The sequence below is a fragment of the Eublepharis macularius genome, chromosome 14 (genome assembly GCF_028583425.1).
Source record: "Eublepharis macularius isolate TG4126 chromosome 14, MPM_Emac_v1.0, whole genome shotgun sequence".
Lineage (NCBI taxonomy): Eukaryota > Metazoa > Chordata > Lepidosauria > Squamata > Eublepharidae > Eublepharis > Eublepharis macularius.
The window spans coordinates 61,286,724-61,309,353 of NC_072803.1; the positions used below are offsets into that span (position 1 = coordinate 61,286,724).

The 22,630-nt window shown below is 46.2% G+C and overlaps 1 protein-coding gene across 3 annotated transcripts in view; it reads left to right on the forward strand.

Annotated features, from left to right (window-relative positions):
- Nucleotides 1-999: 999 nt before the first annotated feature.
- Nucleotides 1,000-22,630, forward strand: part of FNBP1 (formin binding protein 1) — a 254,629-nt gene continuing 232,998 nt past the window's right edge. For all 3 annotated transcript variants that reach the window (XM_054997229.1, XM_054997230.1, XM_054997231.1), the window contains exon 1: nt 1,000-1,327. In XM_054997229.1, coding sequence (XP_054853204.1) covers nt 1,304-1,327 — 24 coding nt within the window. In that variant the 5' untranslated portion in view covers nt 1,000-1,303. The remainder of the gene's footprint in view (nt 1,328-22,630) is intronic.

The window sequence follows — 22,630 nt, forward strand, 5'->3', positions numbered from 1 at the left end:
TCATTTGTAGGGTTGCCAACCTCCAGGTGCGGCCTGGAGTCCTCCCAAAATTGCAACTGATCTCCACGCAACAGAGATCAGTTTCCCTGGAGAAAATGTCTGCTTGTTTTGCGGGGTGGCCTTTATGGCATTACACCCTGCTGAGGTTCCCCAAACCCTGCCCTCCCCTGGTTTCACTCCCCAAATATAAAACCACTGCAATCAGACAACATAAAATACGCACTGGGCAATGCAACAGAACTTACATAAAATTAGGAGTTGGTGAAACATATAAAGATTGATGATGTTAATAATTGATAAAAGAAGGTCCAGCGTTTTGGCTGTATATTTGTGTTCCTTTTAGAAAGCCTGACCTTTCTCACGTGGCCACGTTTTATTAATAGTAATTGTTATCATATATTTGGTAATAAATACTATCGTGGAACCATAACAACAAAGGAGTTTATTGTGCAGAAACGTATTATGAGTTAAGTCTCAATTGGTCAGATGCACGGCCATAGTGCATAGATGCACATAAGAATGGCAGGATTTGAATCCAGGCAGGGGCCCAGATTTTTAGGGTGTGAGAGACCCAGCAGCTGGAAAACGGAGCTTTATCCTTGAAAAATCTTGCGGGTCTCTAAGGCGCCACTAGACTCAAGCCCTGCTGTTTTACTGCAGACCAACATGTTTCTCCACTAAAAACATGTAGACGGGCGCACGATCATCATAACACACCCGTTTTCTTCCTGCGTTCACCGAGGTTTTGCAACGTCAAGCCTGCACCGGCCGCTGGGAGGCGCCACCTTCCCCTCCCGCAAGACCAAGCAGGGGGTGCAGACGGCGCGCGCCAACCTCGCACCCCGGGGCCAGTCTTCGCGCTTGCGCACTGCAGGCATTACGGTGCCGGACCCCCCCGCCCCGTCTGCCTCCTCTGCGCTTCCAGGCGCCTTGAGATGGGCGCATGCGCAATACTCCCGAGCTGTCAAGTCCTCCCCTGCGCCCTCCCCGCTACTCCAGGGCTGCCTCAGCTCGATTCTGCTCCCGCTTTGGCCATTTTGCTCTGGAGGAAGCAATGAGGAGGTAGCAGCGAAGGGGGGGAGGAAGAGGAGCCGGCAGCAGCCCGAGAGGGACAAGATCCTGCAAAAGCAGCTCTGGCTCATCTTTGCCCTTGCAAGCATTGGAGGGCTTTTTTTTTTGCAAGGGGCTTTTTTGGGGGGTGGGGAGGAAAAGGGGAGCAGGACCCCAACCCCCTGAAGATCCCCCCCTCCCAGCCCCGCAGGGTCAGCCCCCTCGCCCGCCCCTCGCTGGATCTTCTGGCACCATGAGCTGGGGGGCAGAGCTGTGGGTAAGTGCGATGGGGACGGCTGCGGGAGAGAGGGCGGCAGGGAGGCATGCCTTTTTGCAACGTGTGGGTGGGGGCTATTTCTGCATGGCTGAGCGAGGGCGGGGGAGGGAGCGCATTATTCCCGGGAGCGCAGGGGGGCGTGTGCGCTCGCCAGGAAAGGCCGGTGCGGCTCTCAAGCTGCAGAGAGGGACGAAAGCCTGCTTAAAAAGTTCGCCCGCAAATTTCTCCCGAGGATCCTGCCGCCCTTCGGTGCACGCCTCCTTCCTGCGCCTCCTTGGGAAATAACGGTTTGCAAAGGTGGCGAGGCAGAGCCCCGCGCCGCTCTCCGCAATCCGCCGTCGGGTTTCCCTGCTGGAGCCCGGGAGGGGCGGCGGGGAGACGAAAGGAGCGCGCGGCAGTCCTGCAAACGCCTCGGGCGGGACTGCGGAGGCTGCGGAGCCGAGGGCGGCGCGAGGCGCGTTTGAATTTCCGAGGCGAGTTTGGATTGCTCGCCTGTTACTGGAGGGAAGACGCCGGGCTGGATGGCTCTGCGCCGTCGTTGCGTGAATCCCAGCCTGCAGCGGAGAAAGGGAAGGGGCGACGCGCACACGCACAGAAGCACCCAACCCGGCTGGACGCGTGCATGTGTGAAAGGCTCCCCCCAGCAGAGTTGTTTGTTGCGCTTTCATAGTAGGAGGGATTCCAACTGGCAGAGAGATCCAAAGAGTAAATCGGGGTTTTTTTGCGTAAAAGTTGTGCTGATAAATTACTTATTTTACATGTTAATACACAGGCTGGAAAAAAGGGAATCATTGGAAATGACTGCTCATTCGCAGGCGAGCTTACTCAGAAGTAAATGCATTTTTATTCGGGGTGTGTGTGTCTTACTCTGAAGTCGGGTTGCATGGCGTTGCAGCTTCAGTTAGGCGTTTTTCTGCTCCTACCTCCAATAACAAAGCTGTATTTTCTGCATGTGTGTTTTTTTATTGTATATAAATTAGGAAGATCTCTTCCCTGAGCCTGCAGGGCTGTTAATGCAGTCTGCCCACGAAATAAGAGAAACGTTATTTCTAATCATAATGGGATAAAAAAACAAACGGACTCAGAGTGCTAAGGTTTGATATCCTTCCTCCTCGCTTTGTAAAAATTACCATTTTGCAAATGTTGGGCAGAAAGGCAGTATACCCTTTTGTATGTATAAATACAAAAGGGTTTAGTCTAAACTAAAGAAATGGCTAGTTCAGGGATGAAAAGTAGAGAAGGGTTTTTCTACTGGCTGTTCCTATTTGGTTAGTGTTTTTTATGGGGGACACAGAAGCGGGGTTTGTAGTTCAAGTGAAAGGGGGATGGATAGATCTTGTACATTCATTTATTGACCTGAATTAATGTGATCAGGGAAAGTTGGGAGGCCTGTTTCCCCCTCCCCAGGGTTGCCAGTCTCCAGGTAGTGGCTGGAGATCTCCCGGAATTACATCTGGTCTCCAGGCCATAGAGATCACCTGGAGAAAATGGCTATTTTGGGGGTGGACTTTATGGAATGATGCCATGCCAATGTCCTTTTGCTCCACAAACCCCACTTTCTCCAGGTTTCATCCCCCAGATCTCCAGGTATTTCCCAACTTGGAGCTGGCAACCCTTACCAGCCCCCCAAACCCACCAGTAAATGTATCTCTTACAGTTATGGGGGTTCTTATGGGGGCATCTTCTAGAAATGTTGTGTATGAGGCCTTTTTATTTGCTCTGTGAAGGGTTAGGGAGTGAGGAGACTGGAGTTAGAACAGCAGAACTCAGGGGGGGGGGCAGGTTGACCAAAGTTATGTTTGGGGCTATTTAAACAAATTTGAATTGGAACACTTTACACTTCAAAAGTCTTTGGGGAACCCACATTCAGAATGGTGGCAGTAAGCTGTCAATTAAAACAACTCGGCCTAAAGTCACTCACAAGCCTGTTAAATTTTCATGATCCATTTTGCCGCCTGAGGCTGAAGATTGGGACACTGTCCCCTCTGGTTGGCCTTTTCCTTCTCTAGTGATGACAGAGGGGAAGGGGCTTCCAGAGTGGCGGTGGGTTGACGTGTTGAAATGTGTTACCTCATGGTGGCATCTTTGGGCTTGGTTCAGACCTCATGCTGTACCTTGTCTGGATTAAACTGTGATTGATGAGTGTGATTGTCTGAACGTGGGTCAGTCTAGGGATTCTGAGGGTGTATCATACCAGGATATGAAATAATGGTTTGAGTTGGCATATTATCCACGGTTAGTCTTAACTAAGATTTCATTTGATATACAAAACACTGGCTTTCTAACTTAAACCCGGCTTGTTCTCCAGTCAGTGTAGGCCAAGATACCAGCTAGATCTTTGCAGGGAGGATGACAGAAAGTGAGAAGGCCAAGAAACCAACATTTGTCAAGGCAAAACAGGATTTGATTGGTTCCATGCTGAATATTGGTTTCTCAAGGTAACAAACCATGGCGTTGTGTTATGTCTGAACTGAGCCATAGCGAGTCACCATGTTGAACAAGCAGTTTGCAAACTGTGTTCCAAAGAAATTGGGAGGGTTAGAACAAAAAAAGAGGAGGTCCTCAACGAGAGACCCAGTAATGGTGGGCGGGCTTTCCTCAAACACAGCTTGTTTGACTATCTTTCACAAAGTAGCTGTTGGACATGACTGGTTGTGTTCTAGCACAACAGTTTTAGTTCGTGCACTGTGGTCGTGAGGTATAGTAGCACTAACTAGTATTGTGTGTGCGCGCACATGCACATGCCATATAAGTTTTCCAAGAATCCTCTGCAAAATACAAGTGTTTCGTGGTGGACACTCAGGGGTTTGGGAGCAGACGATGTGGAAATTACTCCCTTAGTATGCAAAGTCTGGAAATCGCTGCCCTGGAGGAGCCACTCTAGGGAAATTGCTCGTGACACGCGTGCCTTCTGCTATCTTGGAGGCATTCCCTGCCTCTGGAGTCTGAATCCATCCATATACTTGCCATATACTGAATCCAATCCATATACATCCTTGGTGGAGTCCTTTGAGTGTGGCCCTCCCTGGTGCATTGGCTTTATTTCTAGGAGACTGATATTGTAGCTAATGCTGGGTTTAAAAAATTAGACACACGTATAAAAGGATGGTGACGTGTGGTGAAGACCGTGGTGGATTGTGGAGCAAAATTTTCTTAAGGGTTTCTTCTCATGAGTGAACTGGGATTTGTGGCCACATGAAATAGCTTAATAATACGGTATTAACTCTGGGCAAAGGTTGCTGCGTTGGCCAGAGGCGTCGGCAGAGGGGATCTGGGCTGCTGGTGGAGAATGTATGGAATTAGTGTGTCTTGCAAGATGCTGCAGGGTTTCAGACCTCTGTGTGCGTGTGTTTGTGCACGTGCACTGGAGGCTGTCAGCTGTATAAGCATCCGATGCTCTTTGGAAGAGGCGTTTTATTGAAGTGTTAAAGGATTGTAGAATTGCTAATTGTTTCCCTGCAGAGAGAGAAAGTGAGAACAGGCCTGTTTGGGTGGTGCAGTTGATTCAGCACGATGATTTGAAGGAGCTGCAGACGTTGCTTTCCAGGTAAACAAGTCATTACCCAGTTGCCTTGTCCATTTGGAGATTCTTGTGGCGTTTGATAAAATATGAGCAGCGCCGAATCGACAGATGATGCTATGTCTGTTTGCCGTTGACTGCTGTCGTGTCGGCTGGTGCTTGTGAAAGACGATCTGAGCCAGGTGATCATACAACCAACTCCTGGCAGTCTATAGGTAGCTGCCTAGAACAGATTAGTTTACTGGAAGGCAAGACTGTTCTACTCTCCGCTCCAAGTTCCTGTGACCTGGAAAGGACAGGGGTGCCAGTTTTAGAATTCCGCAAATACAGATGCATTGGGTCGAGTGTTTCTGAGCATGTGCAAAATGCCCTTCCTTGAACAGTAAAAAGGCCTTCATCTGTCTACCAAGCATGTTTTTATCCTACCCTTCCAACCAGGGGCTCCCTTCCCTGTTCCCTCCCACCACAACTACAGTGTGAGACAAGATAGATACACACAGAGTATCCCGTCCAAGGTCACCCGGAAAGCTTCATAACCAAGTGGGAATTTGAATTCAGATTTCCCAGGCCCTCCTTTGGCACTCTGATCGCTATGTTTCAACCTGTGTTTCCCACGTCTCCTTGAGAAACGTGCAACCCTTTCAGGTTACTTGCAGAAGGGAAGGGGGCAGGGGGCTTCTCTCCATCTGAGCTCTCCCCTTTTGCAGATGGGGATAGTGGTGGTGACTTGGGGGAGAAAAGCTCCATCTCAGGACAAGGACATTGCAGCGGGCCTTCAAGATTTAGTGCTCATGGGACTGAATTGAATCTAAGGTCCTGGTCAGCCACTCATTTCCTTGTGGGGATTGCACTTAGATAATAGAGCAATTAGATTAGATAATATGCTGATGGACCTCAAGATGGCGGCTTCCAGATCCTGCTGCCAGAATTGTGACATCCAACAAGCTCCTCTAGGTTGGCCGTTGGGTAGTAAGGGGCAGGTGTTAATCCTTCAGTGGCCAAGGGGCGCTCTTGTCTCTGGTCTAAGGGATCTGTTTTTGGCATGCAGATGCATTCGTCCCCTTAGACTGTAGGAAGAGAGTTTCTGCTAATAATGGCTATCTTTGCACGTCTTACCGGCCACACAAAATCATGCGAAACTCCCAGAATGACAGTGTCTTCCTGGCGCGATTTCCCGTCATGATGGGAAATTGTGCTAGGAAGATGCCGTCGTTCCGAGAGTTTTGCGCGGCCAGTAGGACATGTGAAAATGGCCAAAGTTTGCTTTGAAAGAAGCTTCTCTTGTTCATCAGGCTTTCATCTAATCTGACTGGGTTCCTGAGCATCTTCTGCTCTGGAGAAAATGCCTCCTGCTCCCCCAAAGGCACTATATCAGAAGCAATCACAGTTCTGGCATAATTTTTCTGGCAGTACAGATAGCTTTGTAGGGCAACACAATTCGAAGGCTCCAGCCTCATGGGGAAAATCCTGAGGTGGAACATGTCTGTTCCCTTCCTCTCTTGGGACAACGAGATGTGGGGATCATTACTGGTGTCGTTCCCCGTTCCTGAAGTACCCTGATTGCAGCCCATGTTGTCATGTTCCATACCAAAGAACAGTGTGAAAATCTCCACTCATGGGGCAAGGAAAAGGAAGAGAGAAACCCAAGTAAGTGAAATGGCGTCCCTCCCATGGCAAACATCAAGATATGAAGCGGATGGGTGAGAAAATTAGTTCTACTTGAAGCAGCAAAAGAGCTTGGCTCTGGTGTTTGCTTGACTGGTAGAGTTCATAGCTTTTGGGAATAATGCGTAACATTTTCAACGTTCAAAACACTTCAGCTATATGAATACAGTAGTCCTCTCAGTAGTTCTGCATGGTTGGTTGATATTGTTATCCCTGTACAAGAGCTGAAGCTTAGATAAGGCCACCTCCCGATTTTATGGCAGAAGCAAGATAATAATAATAATATTTGATTTATATACCGTCCTTCAGGACAATTTAACCACCCACAGAGCGATTTACAAAAGTGTGTTGTTATCCTCACAACAATCGCTCTGGGAGGTGGGTGGGGCTGAGAGAGCTCCAAGAAGCTGTGACTGACCCAAGGTCACCCAAGCTGGCTTCAGGTGGAGGAGTGAGGAATCAAACCCGATTCTCCAGATTAGCGTCCTGCCACTCTTAACTATTACACCAAACTGGGGGATGTCCCAGATTATACCCCATCGCTTTTAGTGGGTTATTCAGTCCTGGTAATGACTGATGTATGTGCGTGTGTGTATCTGTTGTCAAGTTACAATGGACTTATGGCGACTCCAGCAAGAGACTTTCCAGGCAAGTGAGAAGCAGAGATGGTTTTCTTCTTGTTGGTGACCCATCCAAGTGCCTACCCTGCTTAGCAGCCAAGATCTGATGAGATTGGACCAGGGCTTTTTTTCAGCTGGAACACGGTGGAACGGAGTTCCGGCACCTTTTGAAAATGATCACATGGCCGGTGGCCGCGCCCCCTGATCGTCAGACAGAGGGGAGTTTAGATTGCCCTCTGCTGTGCGGCGCGGAGGGCAATCTAAACTCTGTCTGGAGATCAGGGGGCGGGGCCACTGGCCATGTGACCATTTTCACCGAGGGCGATTGAAACTTTAAAAAACTCCCCCCTTGTTCCAGCTGACCCAAAGCGAGGTCATTGTGCGGTCTTGAACTCCATCACTGAGTTCCACCATCTCTTTTCCCAGAAAAAAGCCCTGGACTGGACTATACTATGCTGCCTTCCCTCCCAACAGCCGACACTGACAACCAATATCGGATCGCAAGGGGGTATTGTAAAGGAATGGATGTGGACTAGATAGATAGTGGCGGGCATGGTTGGGCACGTGAGTGTGAATATTAATGATGTTATTTACAATTTATGTTTTACGTTCCTAGAGACTGGTTGCAACAGCCTTTGGCTGTACCTAATAAATGCTGTACCATGTGAACTTTCTGGGATATCACTGCACCTCAGCGAATGGTGGGTGGGGTGGAGTGGAGGCAGTGTACTTGCAGGGGCACAAAATGACTAATGTTTTGCAGAAAAGCTTGGCCACCATTATACAAACAACCCTTTTCATGTTTGGGACGTGCACTTCAAGAGTCCTTCATGATGAAGCATCCTTGAGGTTTTCCAAAGACCTCGTTAATGTTTTTGCTTTGAATTTTGGGTGGGGGGAGTTCTGGTTCGGTGGTTTGTCTTTCTTTGTGCCCACATCTTGAAGCAGTCTTACTCATTGTCTGTTTTTTGGGGGGTCGTGAACTTTTTGGGCTCATGTTTCGAGTTGCTTGAAAACCCACACACTGAAGGGAGTCTTATAGACCAGAATAGTTCTTCCTGATCTTCTTGTTTTCTACAAGCAGGGAGATTTGCTTTTTCAAAAAAATTGGAAGAGTATTCAAACATGGAATTCCTGCACATGCAACTTGAAGTGGTACGGTGCGGTAAAGATTCTGCCATGCCTGTTTTTTTCCTGGCATTTTTTTTTAAAATGGCGTTTGGAATAGAACAAGACAACTTTTACATGGTGGGGGGGGGGGAGCAAAGAAGGCATGCATTTCCTGCACCCAGGTGAAACATTAGAGGCCAGGCTTGCACAAGCTGCAATTCAGTTCAGAACTTAAAAATTGTCTCCCCCAGCTTCCATAACCAGTGTTGTCCTTGTTTACAGCGGATATATTTGTCCTCTGCAAAGAATAGTCTGCAGTATTCTTGGCTGGAGTACTGCAAACAAATAGGAAATGAAGGTACACCACAGATGTGCTTGCAAAAATATATGACCAAGGCAGTTTTTTCATCACCCTGAGATTGGATTTAAAGTAGGCAGCACATGATTTCCTGAATTGTTGTGAACATTCTCTGACACCACTGTAGCTCAGACAGTTGTAGAGGCAGGAAAGTAACGCTCTGCTAAATAACATCTCTTTTCATGTCTGGAGAATATGAGGCATTTGCCAAAGTTCTACCTGCCCTCCAAATGTAACAGAGCTGCAGGGTTTGTCTAATACGCGTAGACAGGGTTTGCAAAACTGGAGAGAGACTGAGAGCAGCTGTTACAAGTGGATGTAAATCAGGTTTTCCATCACAGTCAGAGCAGCTGAAGGCAACATGTGTTTTGTAGGTTGTGTTTATTGTCTCAGAGGCGTCCGGTTGTTCCACAGGCTCCTATTACACTTCTTAACATTTCAGTGTAAATTTATTTTGGAGTTCCTAGTCCTCAGTAACATCATAAAATTTGAAAACTCAGTGGAAGATTCCAGATGGTCCAAACAAAGTTTTTTTAAAAAGAGTGATAGTTTCTAGCTTTGTAAAGCCTTATATTGAGGATTTCCAAAGGCCCAAGGCGTGTTTGAAGGTGCCTATTTCGTACCAGCATTGTTGAGTAAGCACAACCTATTTAAGTGCTGTTGTTCAACTTGTGTCACGTTCCTACAGTTACCCTGTTTCCATGCAGCAGTGGGCAAACTTGCTGTGTCTACCTGGGCCGATTCCAGACGGCCCCCCACCTCGCAAAACGTCGCACGTCGTTGCGCGTCGTCGCGCAGAAAACGCGAAATATTGCGTTTTCTCGCGCGAGTTTTGCGCGACAACGCGCAAAACTCGCGTGAGAAAACGCGATATTTCGCGTTTTCTACGCGACGACGCGCAACGACGCGTGATGTTTCGCGAGGCGGGGGGCCGTCTGGAATCGGCCCTGGACTTGAATACATAGTCCATTCTGAAATGGAAGTTTTAAAAGAAATGTATTGCAAACGGCTTTGCAGAGGCTCTGGGCCTAAGAAAAATTATTGGGATATGCTGGCAACTACTGTTTTGGCCCTGGATGTTGGGAGTCCTGTTCAGCCGTGCCCCTGTTTATTGCCCAGCTGTTGATGTAATTCTGAATTTCTACTTTGGATGGTTACCATCAGAAGTTTGGCCTGAGTGGCTGATGAAATGTCCTTAACAAACAGGTGTCCTAGCCTTAGAAGCAGTATTTAGGTATCAACTGCCCATTCTGTTTGCTATTGCAATAAGAAAATTGCATTAACTTTAGGCTAGGTGTTTAGATAAAAGTAATCTTCAGAGAAAGACACCTAGAATGCAAGAGCTTCTGCTAGCATCATTTCCTTTGTGGTATGCTGGGGAGTTGCGCAGCTGAGCCATGCGGCTCGGTGCTTGCACATTTCCTATGCTGAATGTGGGGGAGAAGGGAGCATAAATCATATAGAGTTACTAACCCAACCGGCATTTTTCTGGCCTTGGCTTTCACTAACATTGGGGATTTGAAAAGCTGGTGAGCTCCAGGGTCTGCCTAGATCTGCAGTGGGCGTTGCTGGTTAGCTTACTGGGCTCTGGCCTTGTTCCGTGGCTTGCCAGATTCCTCCATACTCCACCTGGAGACAACAGCTCTCTTCTTAGCCCCTCTTTGCCCTGGGCCCCCCTTGTGTCTGAGGAGGGGTGAGATGGGTCACTGTTTTTGAAATTTAAAAAATATGTATGTGTTAGAGTTGCTGGCGAACCAGGGCAGGCAGGAAGGGGAGCAGGTCTGCTGGAAGCAATCACCACCTTACCCTGCTTCAGGCAAGGGCACAAAATTCTTTGGCTTGGTTGAGACATTCTGCAAAGTCGTGGTTTTATTCAGCTGACTACAGTTACTGTGATTTTCTGAATGTGGTCTGCTCTACTAATCGTGTTTATTTGGGATCTGTCAAACCAGAGTTTGAAACCATGATTTGAAAACCACACTTAAAAGTCTTAACTAGGGTTTGTGTGACATGGCATAGTTCTCCTGGCAGCGCTCTTTTATTCTTCTGGACTGCAGGTACCTGCCTGGAGTGGCTCAGAATTCAGACCTCTCACCTTTCGCTAGTGGTCTGCCTGACTGATGAAACTGGCATTTGTCGAAGCAAACTAGGGTTTAAATGATTGTCTGCGAGCTGACTCTTGATGTCAGAATATATCATAGTTATTAACAAAGCCTGTTGTGTGAAAAAGTACAACAGGCTCTAGAAAATTCTTGTTAGTCGTTTTTTTATTTTTCATGAAACATAATAATCAGTCATCAGTGTTGAAAGATTTCTGTGTATACAATGTTTTTTGTAAAGATTTTGTTGGAGTTGGGAAGTAACTTGCCGTGCTCTGGTCCAGGGACAATAGAACTTACTCCGAGGAAGCTGCCTTCAGGAATGCCTAAGCACTCCTCCCCGTGCCTCTCTTTGGTGCCCTCCTGCTCTGGCCTCCAGGCCACTACGAAGTACCCTCTTGCTGCCAGGAGGGGGGGGCACCGAATTGATGGCCATTGACGGCCTGGTCCAGGGACAATAGAACTTACTCTGAGGAAACTGCCTTCAGGATTGCAGCCTAAGCATTCCTTCCCACGCCTTCACTCAGCGCCCTCCTGCTCTAGCCTCCAGGCCACTGCAAAGCGCCTGCTTGCCGCCAGGAGGAGTGCTCAGGCTGTCGATTCATTGGTCCCGCTCCCGGCAGCTAGTGGGTGCTTTGCAGTGGCCTTGAGGCCAGAGTCGTTAGCAGTGCACCTGTGCGAGAATAAAAAGTCGTCGACAATACGGCTTGCCTTTTATATAGTAGGATACCAACAGACACAGTTTCACATTATTTCTGATCTGAGCCTTTTTTAGAAAACAAAAAAGATGCCTGATGGGTCCTAAGTTTGATCTTATCTAAGTTTTATCTAAGGAAGCTTTGCCTGTCCTGTCTGTCATTTTTATCCTACCTTTCCTCCAAGGAGTTTAAGGCATGTTTCATAGTTTCCCCCTGCCTCATGAGGCAGGTGAAGTTGTTATTTAGTACGCTGTTTACATTGACAAACCATGCTCTGCTTTGAACAGATTTTTGAATCCCAAACCATGGTTTGAAGTGGACTTGCTAAACCATGGTTTGGTGTTGTGTCTGGCTTGACAAACCAGAGTTACAGTCCTGTGCCCAGACCTTGCTACTTCATGGAGTGAATACCGGAAACAAAGTGTTGGGAAGATGGAATATAAAACAAACCTACAAGGAGCTTTTAAACCAGAGTTTGCCTGTTGCAGGTTTGGAAGCTCAAGCCAGGATCCGGGCTGTAAATCACAACTAGTGAAAATCATCATTTGGTATGATGCCTGGATTGAGGCTGTGAATTTAGAAGCACTGAGCAGGGATTTGAATTCAAGTTTCCCCAATCACATACACAGGCCCTTTTCCCACTGGATGCTAATTTCAGGAGCAGGAGAAATCCCAGGGCACCTGTTCCCAGAATGCAGCAGTAGTTGAAGGTTGCATTAAGAGGTTGCATTAATGCCAACTCCTGAGGTGCTCTTGCTGCATCACTTCAGACTCCAGGGGTGTGCAGTACGTGAATGATACTTGAATGTTTCTCCATTCTAGAAAAAAATCTATGTACACACAACTCATCAATACCCATCTTTTACCTCCTGACAGGTAATTAGTTCTGAATGAAAGTGCGTTCAATCATATGAGCTGTGGTCTTGAAGAGGTACAGTGTCTAGATGCAGAATGACTGCTTCAAGGGAAATAAGCCTCTGTTTATTTAAACTTTGGTCAACTTTTTTCCCTTCCCCTAACGGAGAATCTCTGGTCACTATTTTGGTGGAAAGAAAACACCAGGCTGCCTTTCTAATGACAGGCTTCAGCAACGCCAGGCAACTGTGTGTATATTTGTGGTTGGAGACGGCTGCCAGCTGTGCTGTGCTCTTCCTCACCTACGAGACCAAAGCTGGTTTTGAAAACGTTGGTGGTAAAGCTGTTGTCTGGTGGGGGTGGGGATGAGGAGGCAGCAGAGAAAACTCTTCCCTTGTTATGGTTTGCCCTGGTCTGCCATATTGCAGACAGAGAGCTACAAAACATTGGAACCAGCCTTGCTGTAGGAAAAGAATTCTATTCTCTTTGTAGACTGGCAATTTCTGTAGTTTGCTGGTTCATGGCTATAGACAGATCAGTTGTGTATATGTGGCTAGGCACAAAATTTGGATTTCCCCCACCCACCCAAAGCCTAAATATAAAGTCTGAGTACAGCGTTTAAAGTTTAATTTCAGGTTATCATTTGCTTGGATTATTAGGGGGAAATATATGAAATTTGGTAGTGATGGTGTTAGTGTCAGGGCAAGGGGCTACTCCAGATCTCTCCCTGCCCGCAATATTTTTTTCCTGCTCTGTCTGGAGGCGGGCACAAATTGGGAAAATGGTGGTTCATTGAGGTTCATGGTTCGTCACATTTCACGAACCACGAACCGCCATGAACTTGCCAGGTTTGCAAACTGGTTCTTTCGGTTTATGAGTACGTCACTTCCAGGGCTGCAGAAAATCTGCAGAAAGCCCCACCCCCATTGCCTAGGTGCCAGGCTGTCTGCAGTGAGGAACCAAAAAACAAACCATATGAACTGCTCTAAAAATCACAGCAGTTCGTCATGGTTCGTCAGAAATGAGTTTCCACGAAGCACGGGTTCGTGAACTGAAAACCAGCCCAGTTTGTGACGAACTTTGGTTCATATTTCAGTTCTTGCCCATCTCTAGCTCTGTCTCATTTTCATCCTACTCTTCCTCCAGGGAGCACCATAAGCAGTTCTCTCCTCTTCCATAGTATCCTCACAACATTCCTGTAAAATAGATTAGATGGAGAGATAGTGACTGTCTCAAGTGCCAGTATGCGGATTTGAATATGGGTCTCTGTAGTTGCACATTGACATGCTATGCACTGGCTTATTTCCTCCTTCCCCAGTCTTTACCCCATCTTCCAAATTGTCTCCCTTCATTTTCACTCTTCCCAAGCAAGTTCCTGGGTTGCAGTCAGGGATGTGGACACCACGTAAATTCCCTTCTTCTCCTGTCCCGTTCTGGAGGCCCCGTTTGGGGTGGGGGAAAGCAAAAACTTTCACTTCCTGAAAAAAAAACAACCTGCTGATAACTGGTCAAGTGTGATCCAAATTGGATTGTTTATGTATTTATGATTAAATGCTTTTAATGAAATAAATGGCAGTATTAATAAAATTTATATGTATTCCAAATGCTTGCCAATCATCCAGTGGTTTTAACCTGCTTTGAACTGAACACTGGAAACTGGAGGCAGGCAGATTTTTTTTTAATGAAGTAACTGGATAAATTATTACCAGCTTGTTTTGGTTTATATCTTTTTTCTAACTCTGTCACCCCATAAAGTGCTATAATATGTATTTATGTATGTATGTATTCATTTTTAAACAGTCTTTGCCATTGTAGTCTTCCTTGAGTCTTGAACGCTGATGCCCTACCAAATGGGAGACTGCAACCAAGAAATCAGGAGGAGACTTGGAAAGGCAGCCATGAAGGAACTAGAAAAGATCCTTAAGGTTATGGATGTGTCTCTGGGGATCAAGATCACAATAATTCATGGTTGTTGTGGGTTTTCCGGGCTGTATTGCCGTGGTCTTGGCATTGTAGTTCCTGACGTTTCGCCAGCAGCTGTGGCTGGCATCTTCAGAGGTGTAGCACCAGGACACCAAAATTCTGGACAACACTTCCAACTACTTTGTCAGACTGCACAGGGAAGCCATTGAAATTCACAAGCATAAGCAAAACTTCAACAGGAAAGAAGAAACCTTAAGAATGAACAGAGCATGGTTTCCAGTTCTGAAAAACACCAGGCTAACAAAACACTCTATACACGACAATAGCCCTGCAAAGAAGATTAGCACATCAAGCACCAATCCATATGCAAAAGAACCTCCTCAGGATACAGTGAAGCCTCCCGCCATTAGCATTCCACACCCTGGGAAACTCTTACAGGATGACTCAGCTCAACCCCACCCCTCCTGAGTAGATATAAATGACCTGCCAACATCTTTTCCACACTGTGACACTGAGAGATCTCTGTCCTTTGGTGCTACACCTCTGAAGATGCCAGCCACAGCTGCTGGCAAAACGTCAGGAACTACAATGCCAAGACCACGGCAATACAGCCCGGAAAACCCACAACAACCATCATTCTCCGGCCGTGAAAGCCTTCGACAATACACAATAATTCATGTTGTGGTATTTCCCATTACTAAGTATGGATGTGAAAGTTGGACAATGAAGAAATCTAACAGGAAGAAAGTTGATTCATTTGAAATGTGGTGCTGGAGGAGAGTTTTACAGATACCATGTGCAGCCCAAAAGACAAACAGATGGGTTCTAGATCAAATCAAGCTTGAATTCTCCCTAGAAGCTAAAATGACAAAACTAAGGCTGTCGTACTTTGATCACATCACGAAAAGACAAGACTTGCTGGAAAATACAAAAATGCTAGGAAAGGTGGAAAGCAACGGGAAAAGAGGAAGGACCGAAATGAGATGGCTTGACTCAATAAAGGAAGTCACTGCTTCCAGTTTGCAAGATTTAAGCAAGGCTGTTAATGACAGGATGTTTTGGAGATCATTAATTCATAGGGTCACGATAAGTTGGAAGCGACTTGATGGCTCATCACACACAAACACGATAACATCAGAAAGGCTCAATGGCTTAGTGTTCTTTCTAACCATATGGGCGCTGGGAAAGCAGTGGTTCCTGGCTCGTTGTGGCACACATCCTATGGCTTGGGCATACACTGGCCTACAGCACAGTAGAGATTGTTCATTTGATTTTCTCATTGGTGTGCTGCCAAGGGGAAATCAGCGGTCTGTAGATTATTGGATGCAAATTATCTGTCTGATGGTTCTTTAGTTTAGGAATAGATCCAGAGGAGTTAGCCTTGTTAGTCTGTAGTAGCAAAATAGTAAAGAGTCCAGTAGCACCTTTAAGACTAACCAACTTTACTGTAGCATAAGCTTTTGAGAACCACAGCTCTCTTCGTCAGATGCATCTGACAAAGATTGCTGTGGTTCCAAAAATCTTAGGCTACAATAAAGTTGGTTAGTCTTAAAGGTGCTACTGGACTCTTTACTAGTTTAGGAATGGTTCTGGAATAAGTAGCATCTCTGGCAGAAAGCATAATCAGCAGAAATGCATCTCTTTCCGTTTCACTTTTGAATGCCTTAAACTGCATTGGTGGCCCATTTCATGACGTGTAGTTTACATAAGTGATTTCTTGTTGTGAGAATAAAATGGAGAAGAGAGCAATGCAAATAAATAAATATAGCTGAAGATGGGGGGATATAAAAGGTTAGGGAGGTTGGTGGGTGGGAAGGAGAAAAGGAAACAGGGAAAGTTGAGGATATGGGGCTGTCAGGAGGAAAGAAAGAGGAAATAGCCAAGAGATACAGGGGAAGTTGAGGTACCTCACAATTCCCTGCAGCTAGGCCTAGCTCAGTGGCCAACTCCATGGAACTGGGATAGACTTTTCCTGGGGAGAGTTTGCTGGGAAAAGAGAAGGAGGGAAAGCTGGGGGCAGGATAAAGGTGGATGGGAAGGAGAGAAGGAAGTGGGGAAAGAGAAGAGGCTGAGGGGCTGCCAGGTTAGGGAAAGAAGAAATAGTGGAGAACGGAATACAGAGGATACCTGCAAGTCCCTGTGGGTCCCCTGTTCGTTAAATACACTAAAGCTGCCACCAATTGTAATAGTATCTGCACCTTGCTTTCCCCAAAGCCTGGTGCCCCAGTTATTTCCCTGGCTCTCCCGTCCCCCAGTCTGCCCCTAGTTCAGTGCTGGTTATTGCAATTCTTTAATAGAACACTTGAGATAAAAAGTGTGTGCCATTGTGCGTTTTGCTACTTGTGAATGTTGTGCTGTGAGCCCTGCCTTCCCTCCGGCACTGCAGTGACCCTTTGGCTCAACTTGTTGTTGGTCACCAGCTGCTCTCCAGTGCACCAGCCCAGCAGGAACTTCACTGGTTTGTGAAAGAGCCAGTCCAGTTCTGTGTGCGCAGCCTGTGTGTGACCTTCTCCAAGGGGGGTAGCGGTTTCTTTACAAACCTACTACTAATCCATGAACGTGCCAGATTGTGCGTCGGATAGACTTGGCTCACGGTGTAAGCAAAATCACACATTCTGTGAAAGTGTGGGAAAAATAACAAATGGGCCGTGATGTATTCCTCCAATCCACAGAAAGCCAGCTATTCCTTCAGTCTGGAACTGAGTTAAATGGAATGGTGCAGATTTTGAGTGCAACCGATTGAAATAAGCATCAGAATTTTCAAGGTGGAGGAGGGCAAAAAAACAGAAGCAGAAATTGAAGGGATGGGGGAGCAGATAAAGGCAAAATTTCCAGAAATTTGAAATCTGTGGGGGGAAAGACCTGTGTGGGGAAAACTCCTTTTGTTGAAGAATAAGGATATTTGGGGGGAAATGCGTGTATTGATAATGGTAAATAATGGTTCTCCAGGGCAATTTAATGTTGAGAAAATAGTGTGTGTCTAGGGGGGAGGCTTAAGCTTACCTCTCCCCGGATGGTGCAGTCCTGATCCCAATTGTTTCCTCCATGCACCTGAGACTTACAATGCAGAACTTCCCATATACTTGATCCGACAAGATCTGGCGGCATCAAGAAACAATGTACATGCAGAAGGAAACAGCTGCCTGGAGCCCATTTGTGGGGAGGGCAGGATATAAATCAAATCAAATCAAATAATGATAAAATTTAGATCAGGAGACATTAGACTGAAGGGCGGTAGGGTCATTGCAAAATATGTTGGTACCAAAAAAAATTATATGAGCTGGGTGGGAATTTAAACCCTCCACACATTTCAGAATGATTAGGAAATTCATATGCTATTGCAAAGGATTGCATTTTCCCCAGATTGTATATGCCCTTTGTCCGGGATCTGTGGCTCAGCCCCCGGACTTACCAGGAGAAGGGGATGGGAGGCAGTTGGGGGACAGCCACCCAGCCACCCCAGTGGGCATCCAGGACCAGAACAGACCAACAACTGAAGGGGGAAAGGAGGCATCCTAGCCACAGGAGGGCAGAGAAGCACCGAAGCCATCCCCAGCCACAGGAGGGCAGAGGAGCACCCAAGCCTCAGAGAATCAGGTGTGGCAGGTGGAAGCGAAAAGGTTTGGAATAGAGCAACATAGATAGCCAGAATGAGCAGTTGGGAAAGGCTGTGAAGAAGCAGTTCCGGCGAAATGGGGAAAAAACCGAGGCCGGCGAACCTGTTGCCAATCTCCTGCCAGGAGCTCCCTCCGGGGTAGCACAGCAGGACAACTCCACTGCGTAGTAATTTTTCAGGCTGAAAATTCATCCTTGAAATAAAAAGAACAAAGATGTGGATTCTTCTAAGTGTACATTATTTTGAAATTTCTTGTCTGTGATACAAGAGGAATTGAAGACATTGAAGCTGGGAGCAAAACAACTCCAGGTGGAGCTGCCTGAGGTACTCTACAGGAAAAGCTTGGCAGCCAGCCAAAAAGGCACAGGTGTGCCTGCCCCAAGCCGCCAGCTCAGTAGAGAAAGTTTGTTAGCCAGTTAAGGAGGAACAGGTGTGACTGCCCAGGGCAGCCTGCAGAGCAAACCCAGGTGCAGCTGCCTGAGTCAGCCAAGTCCGTGGCGAAAGTGCAGGAGGGGGGCATGGCTGACAGGTGGAGCAGGGAACTGGTAAAGGGATAAAAGGGAAGCCCACCCACAGGGCATAGTGGGTTGTGTAGGAGTTTAGGAGAGAGAGAACAAGAGAATGAGAGAGCAGCAGAGAGGAGGCGGAGGAAAGAAGAGGAAGAGAAAGTCCGGAAGAGGGAAGGAGCCAGATATCAGGGAAGGCAGCCAGGACTCTGTCAGATTGAGCAGGCCTGTGAGAGGATTGAGAGGGTGCGAAGGTGAGGTATACCCCCCTCCTTCCACAGAGCGGGAGCCCGCATAATCCCTGATGATACCCCTGGTCCAAAGTCAGGCATGCCGGTGCCCCACTGGGTGACGCCCAAGCTAGAACCTGACATCCTTATTGACTAATGTATGCAGAGCACTATATACATTATTTTGAATTAGTGTTTCAGAAAATTCTCATACGTGAGATGTACTAAAATTGGATATGTGCACAATGTGCAAAAGGGTTGATTGTTAAAGTAAGACTGACATTCGGAAAGGCCCAGCTGTTGTATTTCTACGTGAATCGCTGGTACTGAGCCTGCATCCTGAATAAAAAGAGGCCGATGTGAAACAGTGACTCCTTCAATGGGCAACCTTCATTGAGAAGAGGTAATTCTGTTGTCTCTCTGCAACAGGCATGAAGCAAAGACGTGGAAGAATTCTCCAACCCCAGCAAAGGTATAAAGGTCTGGGCTTTTTTTCTGGGAAAAGAGGTGGTGGAACTCAGGGCCACACAATGATGTCACTTTGGGTCAGCTGGAACAAGGGGGGAGTTTTTAAAAGTTTTAAATCGCCCTCGGTGAAAATGGTCACATGGCCAGTGGCCCCGCCCCCTGATCTCCAGACAGAGGGGAGTTTAGATTGGGTGCGGAGGGCAATCTAAATGCCCCTCTGTCTGGAGATCGGGGGTGGGGCCACCAGTCATGTGACCTTTTTCAAGAGGTGCCGGAACTCCATTCCACCGCATTCCAGCTGAAAAAAAGCCCTGATAAAGGCTAAAACACCAGAGCACTGAATCATGTAGAGATACAACTGGCAACACCTCTTTATGTGCTATACATCCCCAAGAACTTTTCATTTTGAGCAATTTATTTATATCTGCACGCTGGCAGCACATTAGTGTGCCCTGGAACATGGTTGGAGACTTGCTGCTCGGAATCGATGATAAATGCATGAATAGTGCCCGGGTGATTTCCTTGCTCGCTCTGGTTTCCGCTTTGATTGTTCACAGATCTCTATCAACATTTCAGCTTCCCCAGTGAATAAGGTATTTGTTAGTGTGTTTTAAATAAAATAGAAAAAGAGGCAGCTAAATAGTTTAAAAGTAACTTTCAAATGGACGCTCCTCTCTTTTATAGCAAAAACGTCTTGCAGGAGAGAGATTCTGCCCTCACCCCTCCTTCACCCCGCATTTCTGATCTCTTTTGGTAGGAAGGAGCCTAATGCTGTGTGAGCAATGCATCTTCAGGAAATCAGGAATCGTCCATAAAAGCTTGGCTTATGTATTTTTCTCTTAAGTGGATCTTTGGGTCTAGATCCAGGAATGATAAGTGAATTCTGGGTTTAAACGAGTGTGTGTGTGTCATCTAAAAGGGGTTTGATGTGGTCCCATCTGGAACTTACAATAAAAGTGAAAACAAATCAATTTCTTTGAAGTGATCAAGTAAATCATTTTTATTCATGGAGGCATCAGGAGACAATTAAAGGAGGGAAGCACAGCTTTCCAGATTTAGTGAGTTTGCATCATAAAGCTAATTCAGGGCTGGAGGGGGGAATTGGCCTGTGGGTATGAAGCGCTTAACCCTTCCCCTGGCCATCAATTCTCTCAGCAAATGCTTCCAGCCTGTTTGTTAGAATTACCTTCGAAGAAGATCATATTAATAAATAACTGTCCAAATAAGTAGTGCTAATGAGATACACATTTAAAGAAAGATAGAAAACCACACATTGATCCACTGATGTTGTCCATAATTAAATGTTCAGATTTGTTAATAAGTTTAGGCAGGGCTTTTTTTCTGAGAAAAGAGGTGGTGGAACTCAGTGGGTTGCCCTCCGAGAAAATGGTCACGTGGCCGGTGGCCCCGCCCCCTGATCTCCTGACAGAGGGGAGTTGAGATTGCCCTTGGCGCGGAGGGCAATCTCAACTCGCCTCTGTCTGGAGATCAGGGGGCGGGGCCACCGGCCATGTGACCGTTTTCAAGAGGTGCCGGAACTCTGTTCCACTGCGTTCCAGCTGAAAAAAAGCCCTGAGTTTAGGACAGTTGAGAAGAATTCCTTCCTGCATGTGCGTGACTGAATGGTTCCAGGCTGCAGTGCTGTCTTTTTTAGGGTACTCGCTTACATTTTAGGGTTGTGATCTCTGTGCTATCTTCCATGATCCCAGCCACCTGTGCAGCCATCACATCCAGCTTGCTGGAGTGTGAGATACTATTATTTAATAATGACCTGCAAATTGCTTAATTGCTGTGGTGAGTAAGGATTGCCTAGCACATATCCAGAAAGGATTTTTTTAAAGTGTTGCTTTTCTTTCCACTCTAGTACTTATGCATAGGCAGCTAGCCCAGTAGCATTTTTTATGGGCTAGAAACTTTTGCAGTGTTAATTGCTATCTTACTCAAAGTGAGAATTCTCAGATTATTCTCTTGGCTTCCATTATCTCGTTCTCCTTCAGTCTTGGACTTCCCCTTTTTTTCTTCTTGATGGGTTTGGTTTAATCTGAGTCTGATGCATCAGAACAAGGGGGGGAAGGGCCATGGTTCAGGGGCATAGCATGTTGTTTCCAGGCAGCATTTCCAGGTTTAATCCAAGGCGTCTGCAATTGTGCTGTGCCTGAGACCCTGGGGTCTTAGCCAGTAGTAAAGAGTACAGGGCCAGTTGTCTGACTTTGCATAAGCAGCTTTACATCTTCAGATGGAGTGAGGCATACACTGAAATTAAAGTTTGATTTAAATGAACGGGTGGCAAATGATATTGCAGCATTTAAAAAAAAATACTTTTGAATTTCTCCCAACAAAATCCCTGTCTGCAAACAGAAAGCTAGCACAACAGGAAGAAAGGCCCTCTTGCCTGCTCTGCTGGATTTCTTTTGGCAGAGTGTTTTAAATATAGGGGAATGTTCAGAACTGTTATTCCCCGCCTGCAATCTGGTGGTGCATTCAATTTGTCATAATGTTTTAATTTTAAGAATTGTATCATGCCCATTATTATTACCATGACTCGTTTTTAATTTTGTGCCTTCTCTATCTAGCAAGTGTTTTGGGGACATCCTGAGGCAGAAAAAGTTGGGTCTAAATCAAACTGCCCTGTGCTAAGCGTGTTTAATGGGTTAAAGGGCTTCTTCCTAAATAGCACCTTACGGATTGTAGTGAAAATCTAAACAAATTCTACCACCTCATTCTGCTACGTGAGGGGCAGCATCAGTGGAGTAATTTATCGGAAATGTACGTAATGTGCTGTTTTCACATCCTGTCTCTCAAATGATTTTTGTACTAAGTAGATGAAGGCTTTGTTCGGTAGTGTTTCTTAAATGTGTGCAAGTTTGACTCATACCAGTTTGTGTCCAAAGATTTTATTTATTTATTTATATTTCAATTTATATACCGCCCATCCCCAGGGGCTCTGGGGCGGTGAACAGTTTAAAATCAATAAAAACAAGAAAACAACAATACTAAAATCAATATACAAAACAATAATGAAATAATTTACTGCTGGATCCTTGTCTGTTACGTATTCAAATCAAGTACTCCCATGTTTGCTTAAGGGAAAGAATGAGGAGGCAGTGGTGGTTTTCAGAACTTATTTTTCAGGTTTCGTATGCATTATTGTTCTTGTAAAAGGCGGTAGCCAGGCAGCAACGGTTATGTTCCCACACAGTTTTGAGCACTCATCAACTAGTGGCAAGCTTGGATATGTTCCTGGTTGCCACGACAGCACAACCCTCCTCCCTCAATGATCCGTGACTGGTTCAGTGGTACGAAGGAGGATGTTTTGGAGCTCTAGAGTTATTTTAATTGTGTTTTGTCTAGATTCTGGGCATACCACCCCTTGCACCACTGGCTTGCTCAGATTCCCAACTGAGGAGGCCCATGCCTTGATTGTAAATATACTGGTTTTAAAAATGCATGGCCATTGAAAATTAGAGAGCTCTAGAACCAGGGTGGATTTGATTTAAATCAAACTGATTTAAATCACGATTTAAATCACTAGTCTGTAAGGCTTGATTTAAATCATAGTTTTCTACACAAAGACTAATTCTTGCTGGTATAACTTTAATATGCAAGTAGATGCCTGCCTTACCAATAGGTAAAGG